A 22,039-nucleotide genomic window follows, 5' to 3' on the forward strand; every position below is an offset into this window, starting at 1 on the left:
CATTTGGAAGAATAAATAGCATCACATAAAGAGCGATTGTCGGTAATAACTTCGATAGGAATATTTGTTAAATTTAAATCATCGAAATACAATTCATTTAAAAGCGATTTTAAAAATACCGCCGTTTCAACCCCATCGGACATGGCAAGAGTTTCTGCAGCTAGTGTGCTGCGAACAACACGCTTAATTCGTTTTGATTGCCAACTTAACAAGTTACATTGCTTGTTAGGCCCAACCAAAAATACTAAGTAAGCACCTTGGCTTCCTCCGTCCATAAGGTTACCAAACGCTGCATCAGAGTACACCACCAATTTGCAATTGGTGGGACAACCGAGACTTTGGTAGGACAGTGTTACCTTTTCCGTCTTCAGTCTTCTAATAATTTTGTTGCAGTCCAATAAATCCCTCACAGTAGCCCTCTTGAAGTTTGTTGCAATAATACAAACATTAAAGCTAACATCAGGTCTTGTCTGGCCACTAACCCACAGGAGCTGACCAATCTTTGAACGTAAAGCCTCCGCTTCCTCACAAGTTAGTTTTTGATTTGGGTTTTGTCGTTGCTTTGCATCGATATTTAGAGGCTGTAAGCTGTCAATGTACTTATCTTGATTAAAAGCAATACCTTTTTGATCATGCATAACATCCAACCCGATATAGCGGAAACTTTCTGAACTTTCCTTTCCTACTTGAAAGGTACTTCGAAGTGGTTGGATGACGCTGTCTTCAAAATATTGTGATCCAGCCCATAAAAAGTCATCAACGTACACCAGCAGTATTCCCTGCAATTCTTTTCCATCGTGCTTGTAAAATAATGCATGGTCAAGACGAGATAATTTACACCCAACTGATAACATAAAATCTTTAACCCGTTCATACCACAATCGGGATGCGTCAACAAGGCCGTACACGCACTTCTTGAGCTTCCATAGTACACCTGAAGGTTGTTTAGCTTCTAAAGGTGGTTTAAGAAAAATATCCCGTTCTACAAGGTTACCCTGGAGAAACGCTGTCTTTATATCGATACTATTTAATGCCCAGTGTTTACATTGTATAATAGTAGACATTACTCTTAAAGAATCTTTAGAACCCGTCGGGGATTCCTTTTCCAAACTCGTGAGGTTGCGCTCTTCAAAACCTCTAGCAACCAAACGTGCCTTTGGTAACAAACCCTTATCTGTTTGTTTCATGGAACAAACCCAGCGAACCGAAACGGCTTTCTGATTATGCTGAGGCACAACCTCATACACAGCATTATCTTTCCAGCTTTTCAACTCTGCAAGCTTAGCAGTATCATAACAAACCGGGCTGTTAATAAACACCTCATCCGTACTCACATTCTCCTGTTGCGTTACGTATGATAAATCTGAAACGTCGTCAAAATTTATCCAACCTTTAATGCCATCGAGCTCCTTTGGATGGTTGTACTTGATATTGTAGGCGTTTTTGTGCTTACCGGTTGCCTTTCCAGCTCGACTTAAAACTCTGGCTGAACATAAAACACCATCTCTGTTATTAAACTTTACACACTTATTTACAAGCGACTTTCCACCAAGAACTGGCTGGATAGTCATACGAGGTTCAGCCACAGGACCCGTTCCGTGTCCAACCGAAGTCTCATCTGAAGCAACAGGGATGCCGGCATCAACAGAAGTGTCAACAGAAACGTGATCTTCTGAAAAAGAGGCTCTATTCTCTACAGTAAAATCATTAACAGGTTCATCAATAGAAGAGTCGTCGGAATCAGAAGAGCTATCAGTTTCCTGCCCTGATGACGACGATGTACAGGTTTGCTTTGCAGGAATGCTATCTGCGGAATTACTGGTTAACGGACTATTAACCGACGCAGGTTCAACTAATTGTACTCTACAATTATGTGCTTTGATAAACTGACCACCGTGACGTATGAAAACAACAGGCCCATCTTGACCGAGCACTGTTGCGGGCCCCTTCCATTCTTTTTGATCCTGACGTTTATAATAAACACGATCACCTTGAATATACGTGTCACGGGTTTGTCGTGTCTGTTTTCTCAAAGCTCTGCGAATCTTTTCTGAGCACTCTGCAGCAATCAAAGCCTTTCGAGCTGTATGAAGTGCTGAAATGTGGTCTCCCACTGTTGGACTGTGTGGATCTGACATACTGAGTGCTGAAAAGTTATCTGTAAACACAGAAGGTAAATTAGCGTTACGGCCAAACACAATTTGAGACGGGCTGAACCCGTTTTGGCTAATAAGTGCGTTCTTCGCACTTAGCGCCCAAGCCAAGGCCGTGTCCCAATCACAAGCACCTTCTGCTCTTACTTTATGTAGGGTTTCAGTCAGAATTAGGTTGTGGCGTTCACATAGACCATTGCTCCAAGGTGAGTAGGCGGCTGTAGTTGTTATCTTAATATTAAAACGACTGCACATCTCATGAAACTCATTGTTATTAAATTCGCGCCCATTGTCACTGAAAACGCGTTTAGGAGCACCAAAGATACTAACCCAATACTTGAGAAAGTGTTTTACTATAGTAGTCGACGTTTTACTTTTTATAATTACTGCAACGCTAAATCTCGAAAACATATCTATCATATGAAAATACCATAAATTAGGTTGCAGTTCGTGGAGGTCCATGGCTACCACATCATTGACGTCCTCAGCCCACGAAAGTCCGACTATTGGTCTCGCAGCAGGCTTCCTATACCGCCTGCAGATATCGCACGATTGAACAACCTCCTTGATCAGACAGGAAAGTTTGGAACTTTGACAGTTGGCATTTTTCAGCAGCCTCTGCAGATTTTCGATTGAAGCATGCCCAAACTGTAAATGTAGCTTACCAATACTCTTACGTTTATCTGCATCAGTCATGTTCTGTAGAAGCAGGACATTCTCAGAAGATTCCCCTTCTCTGCTGGGAAATATGTTGACACAGTAGTGACCACTGCTTGAAAGAAATAGTTCAACATCTTTGTTAAACATTGTTGCACAATCATGTGCAAGGTCAAGCGTAGTGCTTGCCCGTTTTAATGAGGATTTACTTAGTAATAAAGGTAAATCGTCTTTTATAACCGCAGCATCAATATGGCAAGATTTTCCTGCGATTAATGCTGGAATTAATACTTTCTTTTCAGAGACTACTTTTCTCCCATCACCAAAACGAAAAACAGTGTGAGATGGGGTAAACTTTACTCTCTTCCTAAAATCAACATCTAGGTTATCTACATAATTTTCAAGCCAATGTTGGCCACAAACTGTTTTTGAGCACGCTGTGTCAATAATTGCAGATTGAAATGTTTCTGCTAAAAAAATTTCTTTATAACTCGAAAACAGCACCAAATTAATTTGCTCTTCCTGTGTGTATTCCGTAACATTTACCGAAGCATTTCCACTCTTATGTGGACATTGATTTGCCCAATGCATCTTGGAGTCGCATATAACACATCTGGATATTTTACCAAATTTGTCTTGGGGGTTCAATTTTTTACTTTTTGTGAAACGGTTAGATTTGTTAAATTTATGCTGATTACTTGTCACATAGGATTCTTCTTTGATATTTTTTAGGTGGGATTGCGAGGTACAAGCATCAAGTGGATTTGTAAATATTCGTTTGAGTGCAGATTTCATAGTGGTAAACTTAAGGTCACTTGCCATAGTTAGAGCTAACTGCCGTTCTTTAGGACTTAAATCTGCGCCATCTAATATTTTGAAGGTTAAGATAGCGTCCGGAAGTTCCATCTTATGAAAGGACATTTTGTACGACAAATGTTCATATTCTATAATATAGTCTGCCATACTCATATCTTTAGTTTTAGCAAACCTCGTGAAATTTGCGTACGTCGAGTAGGCTTCGTCAACTGTCTCCGTTTGAAATGCGATGTCAAGGTAATGTAATAGTTGTTCCATTCCGGTTTCAGAGTGCAGATCTCCATGCGTAAGTTGTGCAACAGCCTTTTCAGCCTTTACACAGCCCTCTAGGCTTTCCAAAAGGACAACAATTGCCTGTTCTTTTTTTACAACAGGCGTTACAAGTTGCCACATTTTAACTTTATTTTTCCAAGATGAATATGGCGTATCTTCCCTAAACTTAGGGGGAGACTTTATTGAACGATTTGTTGCCATCATTTAAAAGATATTAACCATCCTCTGCTACCATTGAAAGTTGATGTCCACTGAAGTCTTTATCAGTTTACAAACAATAAACACAACGACGGTTACAAAACCTTAGTTCCTTATTCAAATAGAATCACACAAAGTTATCCACATTAATAACAATTAACACATAATAAATATAAAACTTAACTTACACCGCAACAGAAAAGATGTTACCACTAACACAGGCGAGTCTCAAATGAAGGACAAACGTACACGTTTAAACGAGACACGTACATGCTCTAGGCAAAGCGCGCCACTAGGAGCAGTGTTTAAATAAAATAAAACACTAAGGTTAACAGTCACCACAAGGGGGCTTAGGGCCACGGTTGAGAAACCTTGTTATGTACACTTAAGTATATTTGTTTGTTTAACGCACAAGTGTAATTAAAACTAATACACATGTGTACATTAGAAATCATCCACTTGATAATTAAGCATTAGGATCGACTCGCTTTTGAATTAAATTAACTTCCCAATTTAACCACGGTTTGCTTTTAAATACTTGTATGTTAAAAGTAAAAACTTAACCATCACTTTTTGTTCCACAGGTTCGCGAGGAGATTTATTACGAGAACCTTGCTCAAAAGTACCTCGCGTATTTGGTGAAGAAAGATTGCTGGGATGATATGGTCACTAAAGGTGAGGAAGATTAAACCTTATATACGTTACAAGTCTTGCAGGTGACCTAATAATGAAGGTGTTTGGTTTCTAACTTGCTCTCCATCAACATTTTATTCACGAAATAATGAATATTAACGTTATAATAGTTACTTTTTTACTGACCAAGAAATTCACAAATACGTTGTTTTGCAAACTGTGCTTAAAATTATTTATGAACAACAAACAAACATTGGCAATTAAATGAGATATTATGTGAGAGTTCCTATTTCGGTATAGATTTTGATTATGGCATAAATTACACTCACTGGCTATTATTAATATAAAGTTTGTAATACAACAGGCAATAGTAAAAATATTGTACAGTCCTTTATATTTGCTCTAATCGAAGTGATTCGCAACTCACTTAAGGGATGTGTGTAGTGTAAGTTTTGATATTTGTATTTTATATAGCTAAAAAATTAAAATATATAGAGATATAAAACTTTGTGTAAATTTGATGTGGGCCTTCTCTGTTTTTCAGCAACTGTCTTAAAAACCATATTAGGGACAATTGATGTTTTATTGGAGGAGTTTTTGAAGGATAAATATAATAGCTGTATAGCGCGAGGCTATAACCCAAATTCTATTAAAAGCTTTACTTTCGGTAACTCTGGTAAACATGGATTTTCGTAATTTATAGAAGTAGTTTACAGTTGTAAGGTGAATACCTGGTCACAAGAACCTCGATTCGAGAAGATCTGGGATCATGTAAATATGCGTGGAATACGACTTAACCTTGTGTTGTGTCAAGGTCGGGCGATCAACGCGTTCAACTCAAGCATGACGGTCAGCAATTATCCGACCCTGGCTGTGACGTCAGATGAGTCAGCACTCCTGGAGAAAGTGACCCGGATGAGAAAGATAGAGATCGCAGCCAACGCGGTAAAATATAAACTGCTTGCTGCATGTTGGCCAGTATTTGCCGCTTCCTACCCTCGCACTAGGCCACGGTTTTTACTGTCACTGTCTTCAAAAATCACGCTCAATTTTTTTTTAATTAGAAAGACTAAATGTGAGTTAAAAAAACTCAAAATTTAGATTTTAGGTCAAATTAATGTGAAAAATAGAGAATCCTATTTACCACAGCGGCAATAATATTACACCGGTGTTAATTTTCCCAAATTCAACCAAAACCCTTTTCCCGCCTGGCTTGAAATTAACTATTTCACTCATATTTACTTATGTTTTGAGCCAAAAGCTCGATTCAATTTACTATAAACTCTATAGATTATAGGCCAGCCGAGGTCAGTCTATCAATTAAGGATGTTTGTGCTAACAATATAATAAAAAAAACTTATCAAATTAATTAAAAAAATACCCTTTTTGTAAAATAATCAGATCTACCCTTTCTTTATAGAATCTATTCCAAAATACCCTTTTTAAAAAAATTAATCACCATTAAAAAAACTTTAAAATACCATAAAAACTCTCCCCAGGCGCGAAAGGAAATTGTCGAGGCTTCGACGAGCAAAACGTCCGCTGGGGGCGGTGGAGAGGAGGAGGATGATGAGGAGGAGAAAGTGGGAGGAGCAGGAGGAGTGGGAATCTCACTCCACGGGAGTCTGGGGCCAAACTATGGAGGCGCGAGTGAAGTGTTTTACTCACAATTCGATCTTCACACCAGGGAAGAAAAAATATCGCAGATCGTCCTTGTCAAGGTCATTTCATAGAGTGCTTATTAGTATTTATAAGATTTCCATTAGAAATGAAGTATCGTAGTTGTTTTTTAAAGGTCCCACATATTGTACATATTTATTAATATTCATAATGTTTATACAAATATTACTCAAAGCCACAAAAAATGTTCACAGTTACAGATTATTTTAAATATATAAATTGATTTACTTTATTCAAACGTTTTTTTTTTTTATTCTGTGGTTTAGTCCCACTTACTTGTCTAGCGCAGTTGCCATAAGTAAGTAGAATGCATCTTTAAATGAAATAAATTCATAGTACGACATTTACCCAACTGACCTGGTCAGGTACGCGTGGCGATTTTATGACGTTTCAATTTTGTAAAAAAAAAGAATATTTAGCTGGAACATTGTAAAATAACTTATTTATTTATTTAAAAGTTTGACCCTAAGAGCATTTGAAAGAGATCAATAATAATGTATTTTGACTTGTTTTGTTGATGTAGGACGCTATAAGGAGGATAAAAGATGCTTTCAACGAAGCTTTCTCGAACGTATTCCGGAACAAAGAGCAGGAGATTGGGAGGATTAAGGAGCGCAACGTCCGCATCCGGAAGATCATGGAGGTAACAGGAACAATAAGTGGAGCAATACCTCGTTGTTAGTGATGAGCAGACCGTTAGTGTTTATATATAGGGGTGCTTGTCTTCTTCCAATACTCGAATTTTTTTTTAAATAAGGCCGTTCCTTTAGAGGCCAAATTCCGCATGATTATGGTTAAAAAGGCAAAGTTATTAAGTTTAAAACATGTAAATGCCGCATTACCTACAAAAGTTAGCAATAACTCATTTAGCATTATTACCTTTTGTTATCAAAATTAATTTTATTAATCAACGTTTTTTTGTTGCGTTTCATGAACTGCCAATTTTTGTTTCGGTTCGTTAATTTACTGTTTTATTGAGTTCTTTGACTACTGGTTTGCAAGACGGTTCGATATGTTCGCAATTAACAATGAACAAGTCTGTTTGTTTTCTTTTTTTTTTTTTAATAGAATCATTTTTTTATATTTGACGATTTTTATTTTAATTACCATTCCTCTTGAAATTTTTGTTTTCCTGTTTAACCTCGTCAAAGTTTTAAAAGTTAATCATATTTGTGTCCTTAGGAGCTCGATCTCGGAAGTGACGCAGTGGAAGACCCGTCGCTTAGCAACGACGAGATGCCAGAAAATGCCTTTACTGTCAAAGACGAGGAGGTATTTTAAAGTGTTTTGAAAACATTCTCCACTGAATTTAGGTACTTACATTCTCTATCGACCTCAGTCTGTACATTCTTTATCGACTTGGATTTCTTACATTCTATTTTCACCTAATTTTCTTACATTCTATTTTACTTAGTTTTCTAAATTCTCTATCTGCTTGAGTTTGTTATATTCTCTATCGACTTCTGTCTGTATATTCTTTATCGATTTGAGTTTGTTACATTCTCTATCGATTTCAGTGTGTACAATATGCTTATCGACTCGAGTTCTTGCATTCTCTATCGATTTGATTTTGTTACATTCTCTATCGACTTACAGGTCACGGTCGAGCGTGTTTTAAGCGAGGAGCAGAGGAGGGAGAAGGAGGCGCAGGAGCAAGAGGAGGAGGAGCGGAAGATGGCGGCGAGAGGAGACAACAAGAGGGAGAGAGCGCTTAATGATATGATGGGAGGAGTGCTGCAAGTCAAGAAGGAAGACATGCTCAAACAGGTGCGTCATCAGTGTAAGTGACGTCGTCAGGGTATATGACATCATTACCTAGGGCGTCATCATGGTTTGTGGCGCCGAAGGTAAATCTAGTCTAAAGCTATTTGCATAAATTAAAATAATGGATTTGTTTTGCTTGTATTTTTACAACATTTTTTTTCCTGGTGTTTAAAAACAGACATTATCGGGAGAATCGCTAATAATTTTGGTGTAATGTCTTTTGAACCTCATTATTCTCAAAGATTTAATGAAAGCTGCAATGAACAGCATCGGAGTATTTTGGGGGAAATTAGAATTGAAATGTGCTTACGTTTTTTAAGGACAATTTTTTCCAAGCAATTTTTGATTAGAGAAAAGTAATTTTTAATTCTTTGTCAGTTATCCGATATTAAAATCTTTTAAACTTTTAAAGTTTCTTCTTACACCTCAAAGAGTTGCATATTTGTTGTGCGCATGCGCGTAACCATGTGCTTGTTGCTAGGACATCCCTCCTCCGGACTTTGTGACCGAGAAGCTGGAAAAAGATTGGACGGAAGAGGAGAAGAAGAAGTTGAAGGAATACGAGAAGAAGCAGAAAGGTTGGTTGGGTTCAACATATTACGTACTTTGCTTTTTGGTAGATTGTATACTTACATTTAGTAGTTCTCGACCTTTGAGTGATTTTACGATAAGGGTTTGACAATTTCTAGATAAGTTGAGTTTTGAGTAGTGATATGAGACGCTAGCTTTGAACACCGAACAGCAAAAGTAGTGTCTATCTGGTTTAATTTGGGAATTTACTATTTTAATATATCGTGAAATCAAGGCCTAATCACACAAAACCATCGTAAACATTGTGTGTTTTCTAAATGTGACAAGATTAACTTATACTTACCTCTTCAACAAAAAGCTACTCTACACTTTAGCAACGCCTATCGCCCATTAGTTTTTAATATTCTATGTTGACTACTTGTTGCTTTAACGTTTATGCCCAAAGTCTAATTATTTTTGGCGCTTCTGAATTTAACAAACTACGTTTTCATTTAATTTATCCAGACCTTCAGGAGGAACGAGAGAAGTACCGTAAAAATCTTGAGAACGAGCTGAAGAAGTTGCAGCAGAGTAACGTCGATGGGATGAACCAATTCGACGAGTCACTGGCGCAACTTTTCACCAGGTTGTGAACGTTCGTGATATTATCATATGATCTAGAGACTACGTGTAAAATTTTCTATATACTTGCAACTGCCTAATAAGTAAAATCAAACGTATACGTCCGAGATGTTCATAGTTTCGTGATGTGCTTGATCACATCATAACAACGGTATAGTTTAATTTCATCGCATATCATGTGATTCTATCAATACACATGTGCACCTGATATAGCAAATCAGTTAAACAAAGTTGTCATGGTCGTGACACCATGTGATACTATAGACATGATGGTTCATAAATCGTAGTTTACTTGTTTCTTTATATTGCTGTTCAAATGGTACCTTTGTGAAAACCGTGATGTCATTCACATGATGGTTCTTACCTTCAAAGTATTTTTATATTAATATTAATTTGACACATAGTGTTATCATAAGGTTTCGTGATAGTCATGTGATTTCGTGATAGGCACGTGAAGGTCGACATGGTCGTGATAATCATGTGATTACGTAATAGACGCGTGAAGCTCGACATGGTCGTGATAATTATGTGATTTCTTGATAATTATGTGATTTCGTGATAATCATGTGATTTCGTGATAATCATGTGATTTCGTGGTATTCATGTGATTTCGTGATAGACGCGTGAAGGTCGATATGGTCGTGAACCAGGAGGAACTGAAGATCATCCGCTTGACTCACTCGATCATGGTTGATGATGAACTCACGACTCACAATGTGAACCTCAACTATCTCTTTGAGCTCAAGAACAAACTGAAGGTAACATTTTTGTCTCTGCCATGTTTATTATTCTGCCCTGGATCACGTCATTTTATTTCTCATATTCATTAAAATGTTTTATTTTTTTTGTAGAAAGTTTGAAAAGTATATTTAAACTAATTTTTCTTTGTTTTGGCTAAAAGTAACTTGTTTGTATTAAATGATGTGGACCAACTGTATCTTTTAATCTTTTACACCATAATTTTGTCTATTGCTTATATTCGCTGGTAATTGGTATTTTTTGCCCAGATTAGAATGTCTGGGTCATACACCTTATGTTAAGTTAAACTTTTGTTACTTCTATGTTTCTATAAATATAATTTTCTTTAAAATTTATTAAATCTTTTAATTTTCCAAAGTTTATAAAATTTTGTATAAAGTTGAATGTTGTGATTTTAATAAGATTTATTAAACATTAAATATTTCACCAAATTTTGATAATTGTTGTGATTAAAATCTTCAGTCGAAGTCTAACGACCTAAAGTTTATTTCAAAAATATATTGTGAAGTTGCTTTTTTTAAAACCAAATAAAAATATTTTTTTTCACAGGTTTCATTCCTCTTTGACTTTGTATAAAGCTTCTATTTTTCGTGTTGTTTTTGTTATATTATATTAAATATTAGCTATTCTTGTTACTGTAATTATCAAAGTTGCATTTAACGATTGTTAAAATTCATTAAATGTTGTCATTTTAATCAGATTTATTAAACAATATATTTTACTAAATTTTAATAAATATTGTGACTTCCAATAAGCGTGACAAATGTTACAATTTAACGCAGTTGATAAATGTCGTATTTACCCAAAGTTTGTTAACCATGATTCAAATCTTCAGGCGAAATCGACCGACCTCGAGGTCGAGGTGCGCCGCCTAGTGGACGAGTACCGTGAGGTTTATGACAGCATCGTGGCAGAAGACAAGATGTTGGACCGGGGGTTCAAGAGGGACTTCTCAGATGTTCCGCTCTCGCTCTCAGATCAACTTTACAAGCTCTTCAGACGAAGACCCAGGTAATCACGGGATCGAACCGGAGACCCTCGGAAGAACCAGCTTCAGTCAACACTTTGTAAAACACCTCGGCGCTAAAAAACTTTGTTAACTTATTAAAGTTGCTCAGTGCTGCAAAATAATAAAACCGTTTGAATTGATAACGTCACTTTTATTTTGTGACGTCATAAATACGATAAAAAACAATAAAGTCCTAAGTTATTTGTGTTTAAATACGTTTGTTAACATTCTGAGGTTGTTCATCAAGCTTCCTAATGTAGGGCAATCATCAGTGACGTAAAACTAAATAAAACCGTTATTAATAATGACGTCACGATTATTTCTTGTCTGACGTCGAACAACCGAAAAGTTAACGGTATAAAACATTAGAAAATATAACCTAAAAATTGCGTTATCACAATTCGCGATATTTTTGGCACACAACACCTACGTAACATATGATGACGTCACACTTGTTTCCACAGAGCCCAGAGACAACGAACTTTAGCGGATCGATCTGGAAGTTTGAACCCGTACGATGGTGGCTCTGACAGGGGAATCCCCTCGATACACGCCGAGACGAAGGTGACCTTGGACGCCCTTGACGAGCTGGATGCTGACGTCAACATCCCCGAAGGTTGCGACCCCCAGTTGTGGGGGAGGTTGTGCCAATCCAGGTCAGTGCAGTATTATAGTTTAAATTGTTTTTTTAAGAGGAAATATTTTATAATAGGTCTCGTTCTGCATTTTCAAAATATGTGTTTTGCAATAATTTAATTATTTTGTTCCTTTTTCGCGCAACTTTGCTGTTTTACTTTAAGATTAATGAAAATTGTCTTGTTTTGGTTTTATTGGTATTTCATGTTATAATTAGTATAATAAGTCCAGGCGAAGTCCGTAACTCCAAGTCATTCTCGATGTGGGTCACTCCAGGTTACTCGAGGCTACCGGGGTTACTCCAGGTTACCGGGGTTACTCGAGGCTACCGGGGTCACTCCAGGTTACTCGAGGCTACCGGGGTTACTCCAGGTTACCGGGGTTACTTGAGTTCATTCTCTGCAGGCGCATCAAGGTTGAAAGTGAGATCAGAGTGAAGCGAAGTGCGGTGACGTTGGCGGAAATGACGCAATATCTGCAACGGAGACAGGAAGAAGACGAGGCCATGGCGCGGCAGATTGATGACATCACAAAGCAGCAAACAAAGTAAGTCAAAGCTTATGTTTTGATTTTGAGCGACCAACTTGATTTCCTTTATAATAGATTAAGTAAAAACACAGATTTCGGGGAAAAATAAGCGAATTCACTAAAAATGCGATGTAGATTAAAACTAACTTACTCCAGTCTCCAATTGAAAAAACCCTAAAAATATAATTTAACTCAAATTCAACGCTTGTACCTTTAAGGTTGTGTGAAGACGTGATGAAGAACCAGCTGAACGTCGAAGTTCAATTCCTCCTCAAGCAAGGAAGGGTGGAGATTACTTCCGGTCAGTTCATCCAAGACTACTCCGACAGCATCCTCATACACAGGGGGGTCGTGGAAGACCTCAACGGCACTATAAGGGTAAGTGTGACGTCATACTTTAGAAAGTCTGAAAACGTAATAACTAATCCAACAAAGCTGTTATAGCAACATTGCGGTATGTTTTTTGTCTTACTCATTTTTTTGTTATTTCCAGGCCAAATAATCGCAAAATATATTTTTATTTGAATACTTTTGTTGTTTTGATGACGTCACACATTTAAATCTAAAATCCACGACTTTTAAACTTTATCTTCGTCACAAAGCTCTATTATAACGTGTATAGACAAACAAACAAGGTTGAATTATTGTCGGAACTTATAAGAATGTTAAGTGTCTAAACAATCGATATTGTTATTACACAATACTCAAGTGTGACGTAACAATGCAGGGTCTGGGGGAGAGCAAAGTTGCTGCGATGACTGAGAGTAAGGATTTCAAGAAGGGGATTCACCAGCTGGAGTGGGAGCGGAAGAGGATGTTGATGCAGATGGAAGATCTCCACAACAAAGCGAGGCACATTCAGATGCTGAAGCTCACCAAAGACCTACAAGCGGTCAGTTTACAAAGATCTTATAATAAAAACTAATTTTGCTTTTAATTTCCACAAAGATCTGCAACCGGTCAGTTTAGACTTTAAAAAGATTATTTTCTTAGTAAATCTTTTTGTGTTATTTTAGGGTTAATCTTTAAAAAACAAATAGGAGGGATTGGAGTATTGTTGGGTTAAGCACAGTTTCGTAAATTAAGCTGTTCTGAATGGTTATTATATTTTGTTTATTAACAATAAAATAATCGCGTGATTGAAGTAATTGTTTGCTAGGTTTAACAAACACTATTAAACGCCATATTCTGTTGAGAAACGTCAATATTCTTTTTAGCATTTGATTCTATTGTTTTTGTATTGTTAACATATATTTTTTACAACAATGGTTGCTATTGTTTACAACAATGGTTGCTATTGTTTAGTTCTTGAACGAGGACAACCACTCCAGCAAACAATCGAAGCAGATGGCGGTTCTGGAACAAACTTTGGCTTTGCAAGACAAACAACTTCAGAAGAGCGTCGCTCATAAGAACGAACAAGTGAGTTTGCTTATCAAAAAAAATGAGAAGACAAAAATAAAACAACTAGCAACTTACCCTTTTGCCATTTGATATTTCACGTTAATAATCCAATTTTACTAAAAGGTAAACAATTATGACACCTTAAGTAAATAATTTGCCTCTATGACTTAACTCGTGATCTTGGTTGAAGACCCAGCACCTTCAACAAACAAAAACTGAAGCAGAACAACCAACTTTGAGCCACATTCCAAATATAAATAAATAAACAAAGCTGAAACTTTTGCACTTAAGCCTAGACAGTAAAGTTCTAAAACTCGCTGTTTTACCTCTTCATGTTTTATTGAAGACCCAACATCTTCACCGAACCATTCGGAACAAAGAGCACGAAAATATGGAGCTGGATAAAATCCTGGAGGAGCTCCACGTGTCTGTGTCCGAGAGGAAGAACATCGCCGATGTTAATGGTGGGAAAAGCTCTATAAAATAAGATAAAATGAATATATATTTGGATAAACTGGATGTTAAAATAATTATTTATTGATTTTTCATGCAAATGTAAATTGTGAGTATATTCCTGTGGTTCGCCGATGTTAATGGTGGGAACAACTGGATAATAGGAGATTAAATAAATATTTATGGGAAAAACTGGATGTTAGGGCAAAAAACTAATTGTTTCCTGGTACATGTAGAATTTTCATGTAACTTGTGAGTATATTGCTGCGATTAAAGGACTTTTTGTAATTTTTGCACTTCCTTCAACTTAAGTTTCTTCTGTAATTTAAACTATTACTGCTATTTAATTCTACGCAACAACGCTTAGAAGTTAGATCTTTTTAGCTTTATTTTCATTCTTTAAAGTTTTTTCCATATTTTGTTATTTACTGATTTGCACTTTTGTAAAAACGGACAAACAAAAGCATTCCCTAAAATTTATATTTAAAATACAGTATATTAACGTTTAATTTTATTCGTCTAACTTTTTTTCCTTAAAAACAGCAAAGTGAATAGAATGAATGCTGAGAATTAATTTATATTGTCCCTTGTATAAACCTTGCTTTCATTCGTCCAGCGTCCGAGCGAGCCAAGAGCACTTCAGACAAGCGACTGAAGGGAATTGTCCAGCGGAGGAAGTTGGTCGATCTCGCCAAAGCCCAGGCTCAGGAGGTAGCGGTCCTCAGAGCTGAGGTTGAGAGGTTGAGGATGAAAACATTCCCTGCTCTCGTCCAAGTAGAAAGATGAAAACACTTGATCCAATGAAAACTCTAATAAATGTTGTGAAATTTGTTTTTGCATTGTGTTTTGCTGTAAGGATATTACTTACTTTTTCCATATTGTTTGCTAAGAATTCTGAAAAATGTAATTTTAACACTTAAAAACTCGGTTAAATGTTCAAATTTGTTTTTTTTTACATTGTGTTTTGCTTTTGGGATGCTACCACTTCTTTTTTTCATATTCTAAAAATTTAAGACAAGACTCATTTTAGCCTCGCAAACTCAATTTAAAATAAAAAACAATGCGAAGTATTTTGCTCTGATAAAACCCGACTAAATGTTGTTGTGTTTTTCTTTATAAAATACTGCACTTCTTTTTCATGGGCTTTGGTAAATATTTTGATTTGAAATAATAATATAAACTCGTAGGAAAACTTTAAACTGTGATTAAATGTTGCGTTTTTGAATTAAATTTATTGCGTTGTGTTTTTTTTTGTTCAAGTCTAGAGAAAAAAGCTTGCTTCACTAAAAAACGCGATTAAATGCATTTTTCTTTTTGAATACTACAACTTATTTTTTAACTATCTTAAAGCTTCGTAAAAACTCCCTTTAAAATAAAAATTCAAATTTTAGAAAACTTTTAATAGTGTGTGATTTAATTTTTCAAAAGTTTTCTGAATAATATGTTATAATGAAATAGTTTTAAAAGCTTTAAAGTTAAAATTTGCACAGCTTACAAATGCTTTATTGTTTTAAAGTTTACTGTTAAAACTAAAACAGATTTCATTTCAAAAGTTGTGGAACGAAGTGTTTCTGATTTTATATTATTCGTTTTGCTTGCGAAAACATATCACCGAATACAATAAAAATGTTTTTCAATAAAAACAATATTTAAGAATTATTTTATTTTTAAACCTGTATTCAAGTTTCTGATGAAAAATCCGATAAATTGCCTTGCCAAATTTTCAAATTTAACCAAAAAATATTTTGTTTAGCATTGTCCCAAATTGTGAATTAAACCAGTTTAAAGCGGTTCTAACCGGTTTTTGTTGAAAAATCCGATAAATTCACCATGAAAATTAGATTTTTCTAAAATCGTCAAAAATCGACAAAACGTCAAGGCTATAGCCTTGCCAAATTTTCAAATGTAGCCAAAAAATATTTTGTTTAGCATTGCTCCAAAATCTTGATTAAACCAGTTTAAAGCGGTTCTAACCGGTTTCTGATGAAAAATCCGATAAATTCACCATGAAAATTAGATTTTTCTATAAACGTCAAAAATCGACAAAACGTCAAGGCTATATAGCCTTGCCAAATTTTCAAATTTAACCAAAAAAATATTTTGCTTATAATTGCTCCAAAATCTTGATTAAACCAGTTTAAAGCGGTTCTAACCGGATTTTGTTGAAAAATCCGGTAAATTCCCCATGAAAATTAGATTTTTCTAAAATCGTCAAAAATCGACAAAACGTCAAGGCTATGCTCTTGCTAAATTTTCAAATTTAACCACAAATTTTTTTTTCTTATAATTGCTCCAAAATGTGGATTAAACCAGTTTAAAGCGGTTCTAACCGGTTTCTGATGAAAAATCCGGTAAATTCACCATGAAAATTAGATTTTTCTATAATCGTCAAAAATCGACAAAACGTCAAGGCTATAGCCTTGCCAAATTTTCAAATTTAACCAAAAAATATTTTGCTTATAATTGCTCCAAAATGTTGATTAAACCAGTTTAAAGCGGTTCTAACCGGTTTCTGATGAAAAATCCGATAAATTCACCATGAAATTAGATTTTTCTATAAACGTCAAAAATCGACAAAACGTCAAGGCTATATAGCCTTGCCAAATTTTCAAATTCAACCAAAAAAATATTTTGCTTATAATTGCTCCAAAATCTTGATTAAACCAGTTTAAAGCGGTTCTAACCGGATTTTGTTGAAAAATCCGGTAAATTCCCCATGAAAATTAGATTTTTCTAAAATCGTCAAAAATCGACAAAACGTTAAGGCTATAGCCTTGCCAAATTTTCAAATGTAGCCAAAAAATATTTTGTTTAGCATTGCTCCAAAATCTTGATTAAACCAGTTTAAAGCGGTTCTAACCGGTTTCTGATGAAAAATCCGATAAATTCACCATGAAAATTAGATTTTTCTATAAACGTCAAAAATCGACAAAACGTCAAGGCTATGCTCTTGCCAAATTTTCAAATTTAACCACAAATTTTTTTTTCTTATAATTGCTCCAAAATGTTGATTAAACCAGTTTAAAGCGGTTCTAACCGGTTTCTGATGAAAAATCCGGTAAATTCACCATGAAAATTAGATTTTTCTATAATCGTCAAAAATCGACAAAACGTCAAGGCTATAGCCTTGCCAAATTTTCAAATTTAACCAACAAATATTTTGCTTATAATTGCTCCAAAATGTTGATTAAACCAGTTTAAAGCGGTTCTAACCGGTTTCTGATGAAAAATCCGGTAAATTCCGCGTGAAAATTAATTTTTTTTAAAATCGTCATAAATCGACAAAACGTCAAGGCTATAGCCTTGCCAAATTTTCAAAATTAACCAAAAAATATTTTGCTTATAATTGCTCCAAAACCATGATTAAACCAGTTTAAAGCGGTTCTAACCGGTTTGTGATGAAAAATCCGGTAAATTCACCATGAAAATTAAATTTTTCTATAATCGTCAAAAATCGACAAAACGTCAAGGCTATATAGCCTTGCCAAATTTGAAAAAAATCCGGTAAATTCCTTAGAAATTTGAGGAATTTTGTGAAATATATTCAAAAATTTTATTATTCAAATTTCTTTTAATTTGAACCAATTCAATTTGTTGTGTTTTTTAATTCTGTACTTGGCGTTTATTTAGTTAAAAAATGAGTTTTGTTTTCCTTTTTCCCCTTACTTTAGTTTTTAATCATTATGTTTCATAAATATGCTGAATTTTTAGTTAAATTGCCACAAATGTGATTTATTTTCTGTTTATAAATTGCTCTCACTTAATTGCTCTTGAAACAAGCTTGAAACTAAATCTTCTCTGTGGACAACAATTTAGAAAAACAAAACCTGGGCTTCACTTGCCTCAAAACTAACTTTCAAAACCCATTGGAATCGACTCGCGCCTCAAACAATCACGAACCGCGATCACGCTTTGTTTTTATTGTGACGTAATAAGCGATAGACACATGTAGCGTTATTTAATAGCATTGAAATTTGTGCTGGCAATAGTAGAAGACTGATGATTAAATCGTGTGAAGTGGAAAAAATTAGTTCATGAAAAAGTATGTTGTAATCACATTTGCTTGAAACTTTCTAATTTATTGTAATTTGAACAATGAGATAATAATTTTAAATGACGGTTGTATTTTTTGGCTTCAGCAACAATCAAAACATCGAAACATAAAGTGTTACAAGAAAATTGAACGGAATGCGAAAACAATTAAACGTTAACTATTTAACAGTTTATATGTATTTAATGTTTTAAACACAAATTGTTTTACAAAAATCTTGTTCTTTTCTTATTTCCGATGCTGGTCAGTTTTCATACCTGCAACAAAAACAAAGTTAAAATATCAAACAAGAAGGTCTCTATTGAGGCGCAAATTGCAAACATTATTTAAATTTGGTCCATTTGAATCATAAGCACCTCTCCTCTAAAAAAAAAAACTGAAAAACTGAAAAACTGAAAAACTAAATAAAATAAAAAAAATAAATAAATACAATAAAAAAACTAAACCTAAAATAATAAAACAAATAAAAAATTAGAAAACTAAAGAATCCTCACTTGATCCACTCATACTGAAGGTAATAAACGTTGTTGGCAAACTTCCCGCCCAAACCATCCACCGGGCAATCGATGCTCTTTCCGTACTTGGTGTAGGTCTTCATAGCATCTCTGTGCAGGCGTTAAAGTTAAACTGTGATTGTCGATTACAATAAAAGCAACATGGTAAAAAAAGTTTGTCACAAACGACAACTTTAAACAAATTTTAACCATTTATATGATTTACGATCAGAAAATGCAATCTGCCATTTTTGAAATGTTGAAAGTAACTACTACAAAAATTATAAAAGAAATACAAGTATAACTAAAATTCGAACTATTTATAAAAAAAAACTAATTTAACGATTTATTGAAAAAATAAACTTTTATAACAAAATTCAACATAAAAAAAATAAACAAATTAATCGAAAATTAAACAACTAATGCATTTGAACCGGTAAAAAAATGTCCTAAAGTAAACGATTACTTGAAAAAAAAGGATATTTTAACATTTTATTTTAATTTAATTAACTTACTAAAATATCAAATTTATCAAAAAACGAACAAATTATTGAAATATAAATTTTATTTCAATTTTTTTTCTATAAAAATAAAACTATTTATTTCCAAAAATAAATTCTAAATAATAAATATTATTTTAAACGAAAAAATTATTTTTATCCCTCTACCTGGCCCCCATACACATTCCCCCCTCCTGCATCGCAATCACCCTGTACCCCCTCTTGACGGCCACCCCCACACAAGCCCCCAGGGGGTCACTGCGATCACTGGGATTCCCCATCAATTGAGGGTCCAGCTTCTCGAGAGAGGGGATTGCCCGGTCGGGGAAGTCCCTCCAACAACCGAAGCCGCACGTTTCGACTAGAAAAGTTAAAAAAAAAACATTTCTGGTAAATTAAGTTTTTTGTTTTTTAGCACAAAAAATGTTTGTGAAGCAAAATGTCGTGCATTTAAAAAACTTGAAACAAAAGTTTATTGTTTAACGTATTTACAAAACTTCTGTCTAATAGCTAAAATAGTTATACCAAATTAAATATTTATATAATTGTGTCTTTGTTACATACTTTTAACAATTCAAATAAATTGTTTTCCTTTTTTTAACAATTTTATGCCGTTTCTTCACTGTTAGTTGCTCAACTACGTGTTTAATGAAATATAATATTACTTAAAACGAAACATTACAAAACATGATTTATTTTAACGAGCACAAAGGTTAAAAAACGGGTTAAGCGTCAAATCTTTATTTGAGCGAAATCGACGATTTCCTACGGTGGAAGTGCTTAGATGTTGCACGTGAGTCTATAGCCGAAACGGCATCAAAATTCGTTAAGAAATGGAAAAGTTATCGTTTTCGACACAAACGCATTTTAACGCAAAAACTTGATCTTCGGTTAAGTTGAAAGAAAAGAGACGTTAATTTCTCGGCCTGTCCATAATGGTGCGTTTATTTTTCATTAACCTGTAGGAAGTACAGAATTAAAAAAACGGACTTTATAATAATTATTCTATATCCGACAAAAGCTCGTTGGCAAAATAATTGTTAAAAACAAGTAACTTTCGTAATAAACCCATTCCAACTCACACCTTTCGCTGCCGACGTTATTTGATAAACTTGGTTCGCCAGCGGCCCTCCCTCCCCATCGTCGCGACACCTTTGTGACGTACCATACTTCCGGTACGTCATAATCGCGTTCTTCGACGTATAACACCAGCCTCCGTCCTGTGACGCAACAAACAACTTAGTGACGTAAAAAGGGCTAAGATATTTTATTAAGTCAATAAAGTGTTGTAAAAACTTTCTTTGCACTGGTTTCTTTTGAGTTTAGGTTCCAATAACTTTCATTCAGTTTTACAAAAAAGCCTTCATTTATTTATTAAAATATTTTTTTATAAAACATTTGAGACAAATAGTTTAGGCGGAAAATGCTATTTCCGTTTTATTGGACTGCTTTTTATTGGGAACTCCTTCTACTCAAGTGTTAATCAAGTTTAACGCAATTAGTTTTGCATGTAATGTAAAAACATACTTAAAAAAAACGCGCGAAGTTTGATAAAAATAATCAGAGGAACAAAGTATTTTAATTTTTAGATTGAGCTATAATCTCAAAACCACTATATTTTAATAAAACTAATAAAATAATTCCACATCTGTTCAACATTGTCACGTGGCTTGAAGGTCACTCAAGGTCACACGCACCTGTTCACCGATTTTAAACTACTTTATTTCTACCGAAAACAACTGGAGAATTAATTTCGATTTTAACGTTTTTTTTAAATCGCCACGTGGCCTGAAGGTCGCCTAAGGTCACCTGTACAGCGAACACGTGGTAGCCGAGCAGGTGGGCCACCCTGGCACATTTGTGGGCGGGTGAGGGGCGTTTGTGGCAGGGGTCCCTCAGTAGGGAATGCCCCTCGGCCGTGGGGATTGCCCGTTCCCGAGAATCGTTCCAGCATCCGAGACTCACGAACTGAACTGGTGTGAAAATAATACCGTTGTTTGTTTTTTATTTGAATTCAGGCTTCAAAAAACTTTTGAATTCAAAAAATTTTTAAGTATTTTAGAATTTTTTATTTGAAAGAAAAAAACGACACTAATTTCTTTCCTAGGATCCGAGGTTCACAAATTAAACTGGTGTATAAATAAGTAGGTTATTTGCAATAAATTTAGGCCAAAATAAAGTTTTTCATATCAACTAAAACTCTATTTTTATGTTATAAAAATAATCTTTCAAATAAAAAAATATGCTTTAATTCTGGTCATTTCTTTCTTATTACTTGCAATAAAATCTTTACTGGAATATAAAGGTTTTAAAATCTCAATTTATTTGAAGAAAAATCTGCGAAGCTTTTAACACGCAACATATAATACTTCATTGAATTTTTTAATGAAAATTCGGACTTGAAAAAGTAATAAAAGCGGCGTTTTCTATATTTTAGTTGATTGCGAAGTTGTGAATACAATAAATAACAAATAAAATTAATATATCTACTCACCGGGATAAAATACTTTGGCTGCAGCTGCAAGTTGAAAGGCAAGTAAAGAGGTGAGAACTAACTGCATTTCGTCTCCTTGTTTCTAGCTTCTGCCACAAAATCAATCAAAACAACAAGGGTTAGGTTAGATTACACCAAAATAATAAAAACACTAAACAATTTTCATTAATTCAAATAAAATGTAATGAACAAACTCGTTATTTCAACTATAACACAACCATTCGATATAAAGTAGATTTCAAGTTAATTCCACCATCTGCTCAGTAACCATCACTGCTTGAAACTTTGAATTTATTTCTCTTGATGTAAGTAACACGAGGGGTGCATTTAAAATGTCACTTACATTCTTGATGTGAATGTAAGTGATATGTCATTATATTAACAG

The 22,039-nt window shown here is 34.8% G+C and overlaps 2 protein-coding genes across 2 annotated transcripts in view; one reads left to right on the plus strand and one right to left on the minus strand.

Annotated features, from left to right (window-relative positions):
* Window positions 1-15,726, plus strand: part of LOC146165711 (cilia- and flagella-associated protein 43-like) — a 31,430-nt gene extending 15,704 nt beyond the window's left edge. The window contains exons 20-36 of the mRNA XM_083383245.1: window positions 4,682-4,772; window positions 5,545-5,675; window positions 6,230-6,451; window positions 6,934-7,053; window positions 7,593-7,682; window positions 8,007-8,177; window positions 8,656-8,752; window positions 9,210-9,330; window positions 9,946-10,084; window positions 10,921-11,096; window positions 11,559-11,750; window positions 12,136-12,276; window positions 12,477-12,636; window positions 12,986-13,150; window positions 13,564-13,680; window positions 14,009-14,126; window positions 14,732-15,726. Of these exons, the coding sequence (XP_083239371.1) occupies window positions 4,682-4,772; window positions 5,545-5,675; window positions 6,230-6,451; window positions 6,934-7,053; window positions 7,593-7,682; window positions 8,007-8,177; window positions 8,656-8,752; window positions 9,210-9,330; window positions 9,946-10,084; window positions 10,921-11,096; window positions 11,559-11,750; window positions 12,136-12,276; window positions 12,477-12,636; window positions 12,986-13,150; window positions 13,564-13,680; window positions 14,009-14,126; window positions 14,732-14,901 (2,421 nt within the window). The 3' untranslated portion in view covers window positions 14,902-15,726. The remainder of the gene's footprint in view (window positions 1-4,681; window positions 4,773-5,544; window positions 5,676-6,229; window positions 6,452-6,933; window positions 7,054-7,592; window positions 7,683-8,006; window positions 8,178-8,655; window positions 8,753-9,209; window positions 9,331-9,945; window positions 10,085-10,920; window positions 11,097-11,558; window positions 11,751-12,135; window positions 12,277-12,476; window positions 12,637-12,985; window positions 13,151-13,563; window positions 13,681-14,008; window positions 14,127-14,731) is intronic.
* Window positions 15,727-18,410: 2,684 nt separating this feature from the next.
* LOC146165712 (uncharacterized) lies at window positions 18,411-21,721 on the minus strand. Its single transcript, XM_083381009.1, has 6 exons — window positions 21,655-21,721; window positions 20,970-21,133; window positions 20,245-20,380; window positions 19,329-19,521; window positions 18,661-18,771; window positions 18,411-18,423 (listed from the first exon to the last, which is right to left on the minus strand). The coding sequence occupies exons 1-6, from the start codon at window positions 21,719-21,721 to the stop codon at window positions 18,411-18,413; spliced, it is 684 nt and encodes a 227-aa protein (XP_083237135.1).
* Window positions 21,722-22,039: the final 318 nt, after the last annotated feature.

The sequence above is a fragment of the Ascidiella aspersa genome, chromosome 2 (assembly GCF_963924565.1).
Source record: "Ascidiella aspersa chromosome 2, kaAscAspe10.2, whole genome shotgun sequence".
Classification (NCBI taxonomy): domain Eukaryota; kingdom Metazoa; phylum Chordata; class Ascidiacea; order Phlebobranchia; family Ascidiidae; genus Ascidiella; species Ascidiella aspersa.

Coding starts and splice junctions, on each gene's coding strand:
- LOC146165712 (XM_083381009.1), bottom strand. CDS start 21,721: ATGCAGTTAGTTCTCACCTCTTTACTTGCCTTTCAACTTGCAGCTGCA. Junction 21,134..21,654: donor AGCCAAAGTATTTTATCCCG/GTGAGTAGATAT, acceptor TTTTCACACCAG/TTCAGTTCGTGAGTCTCGGA. Junction 20,381..20,969: donor ACCACGTGTTCGCTGTACAG/GTGACCTTAGGC, acceptor GTTGCGTCACAG/GACGGAGGCTGGTGTTATAC.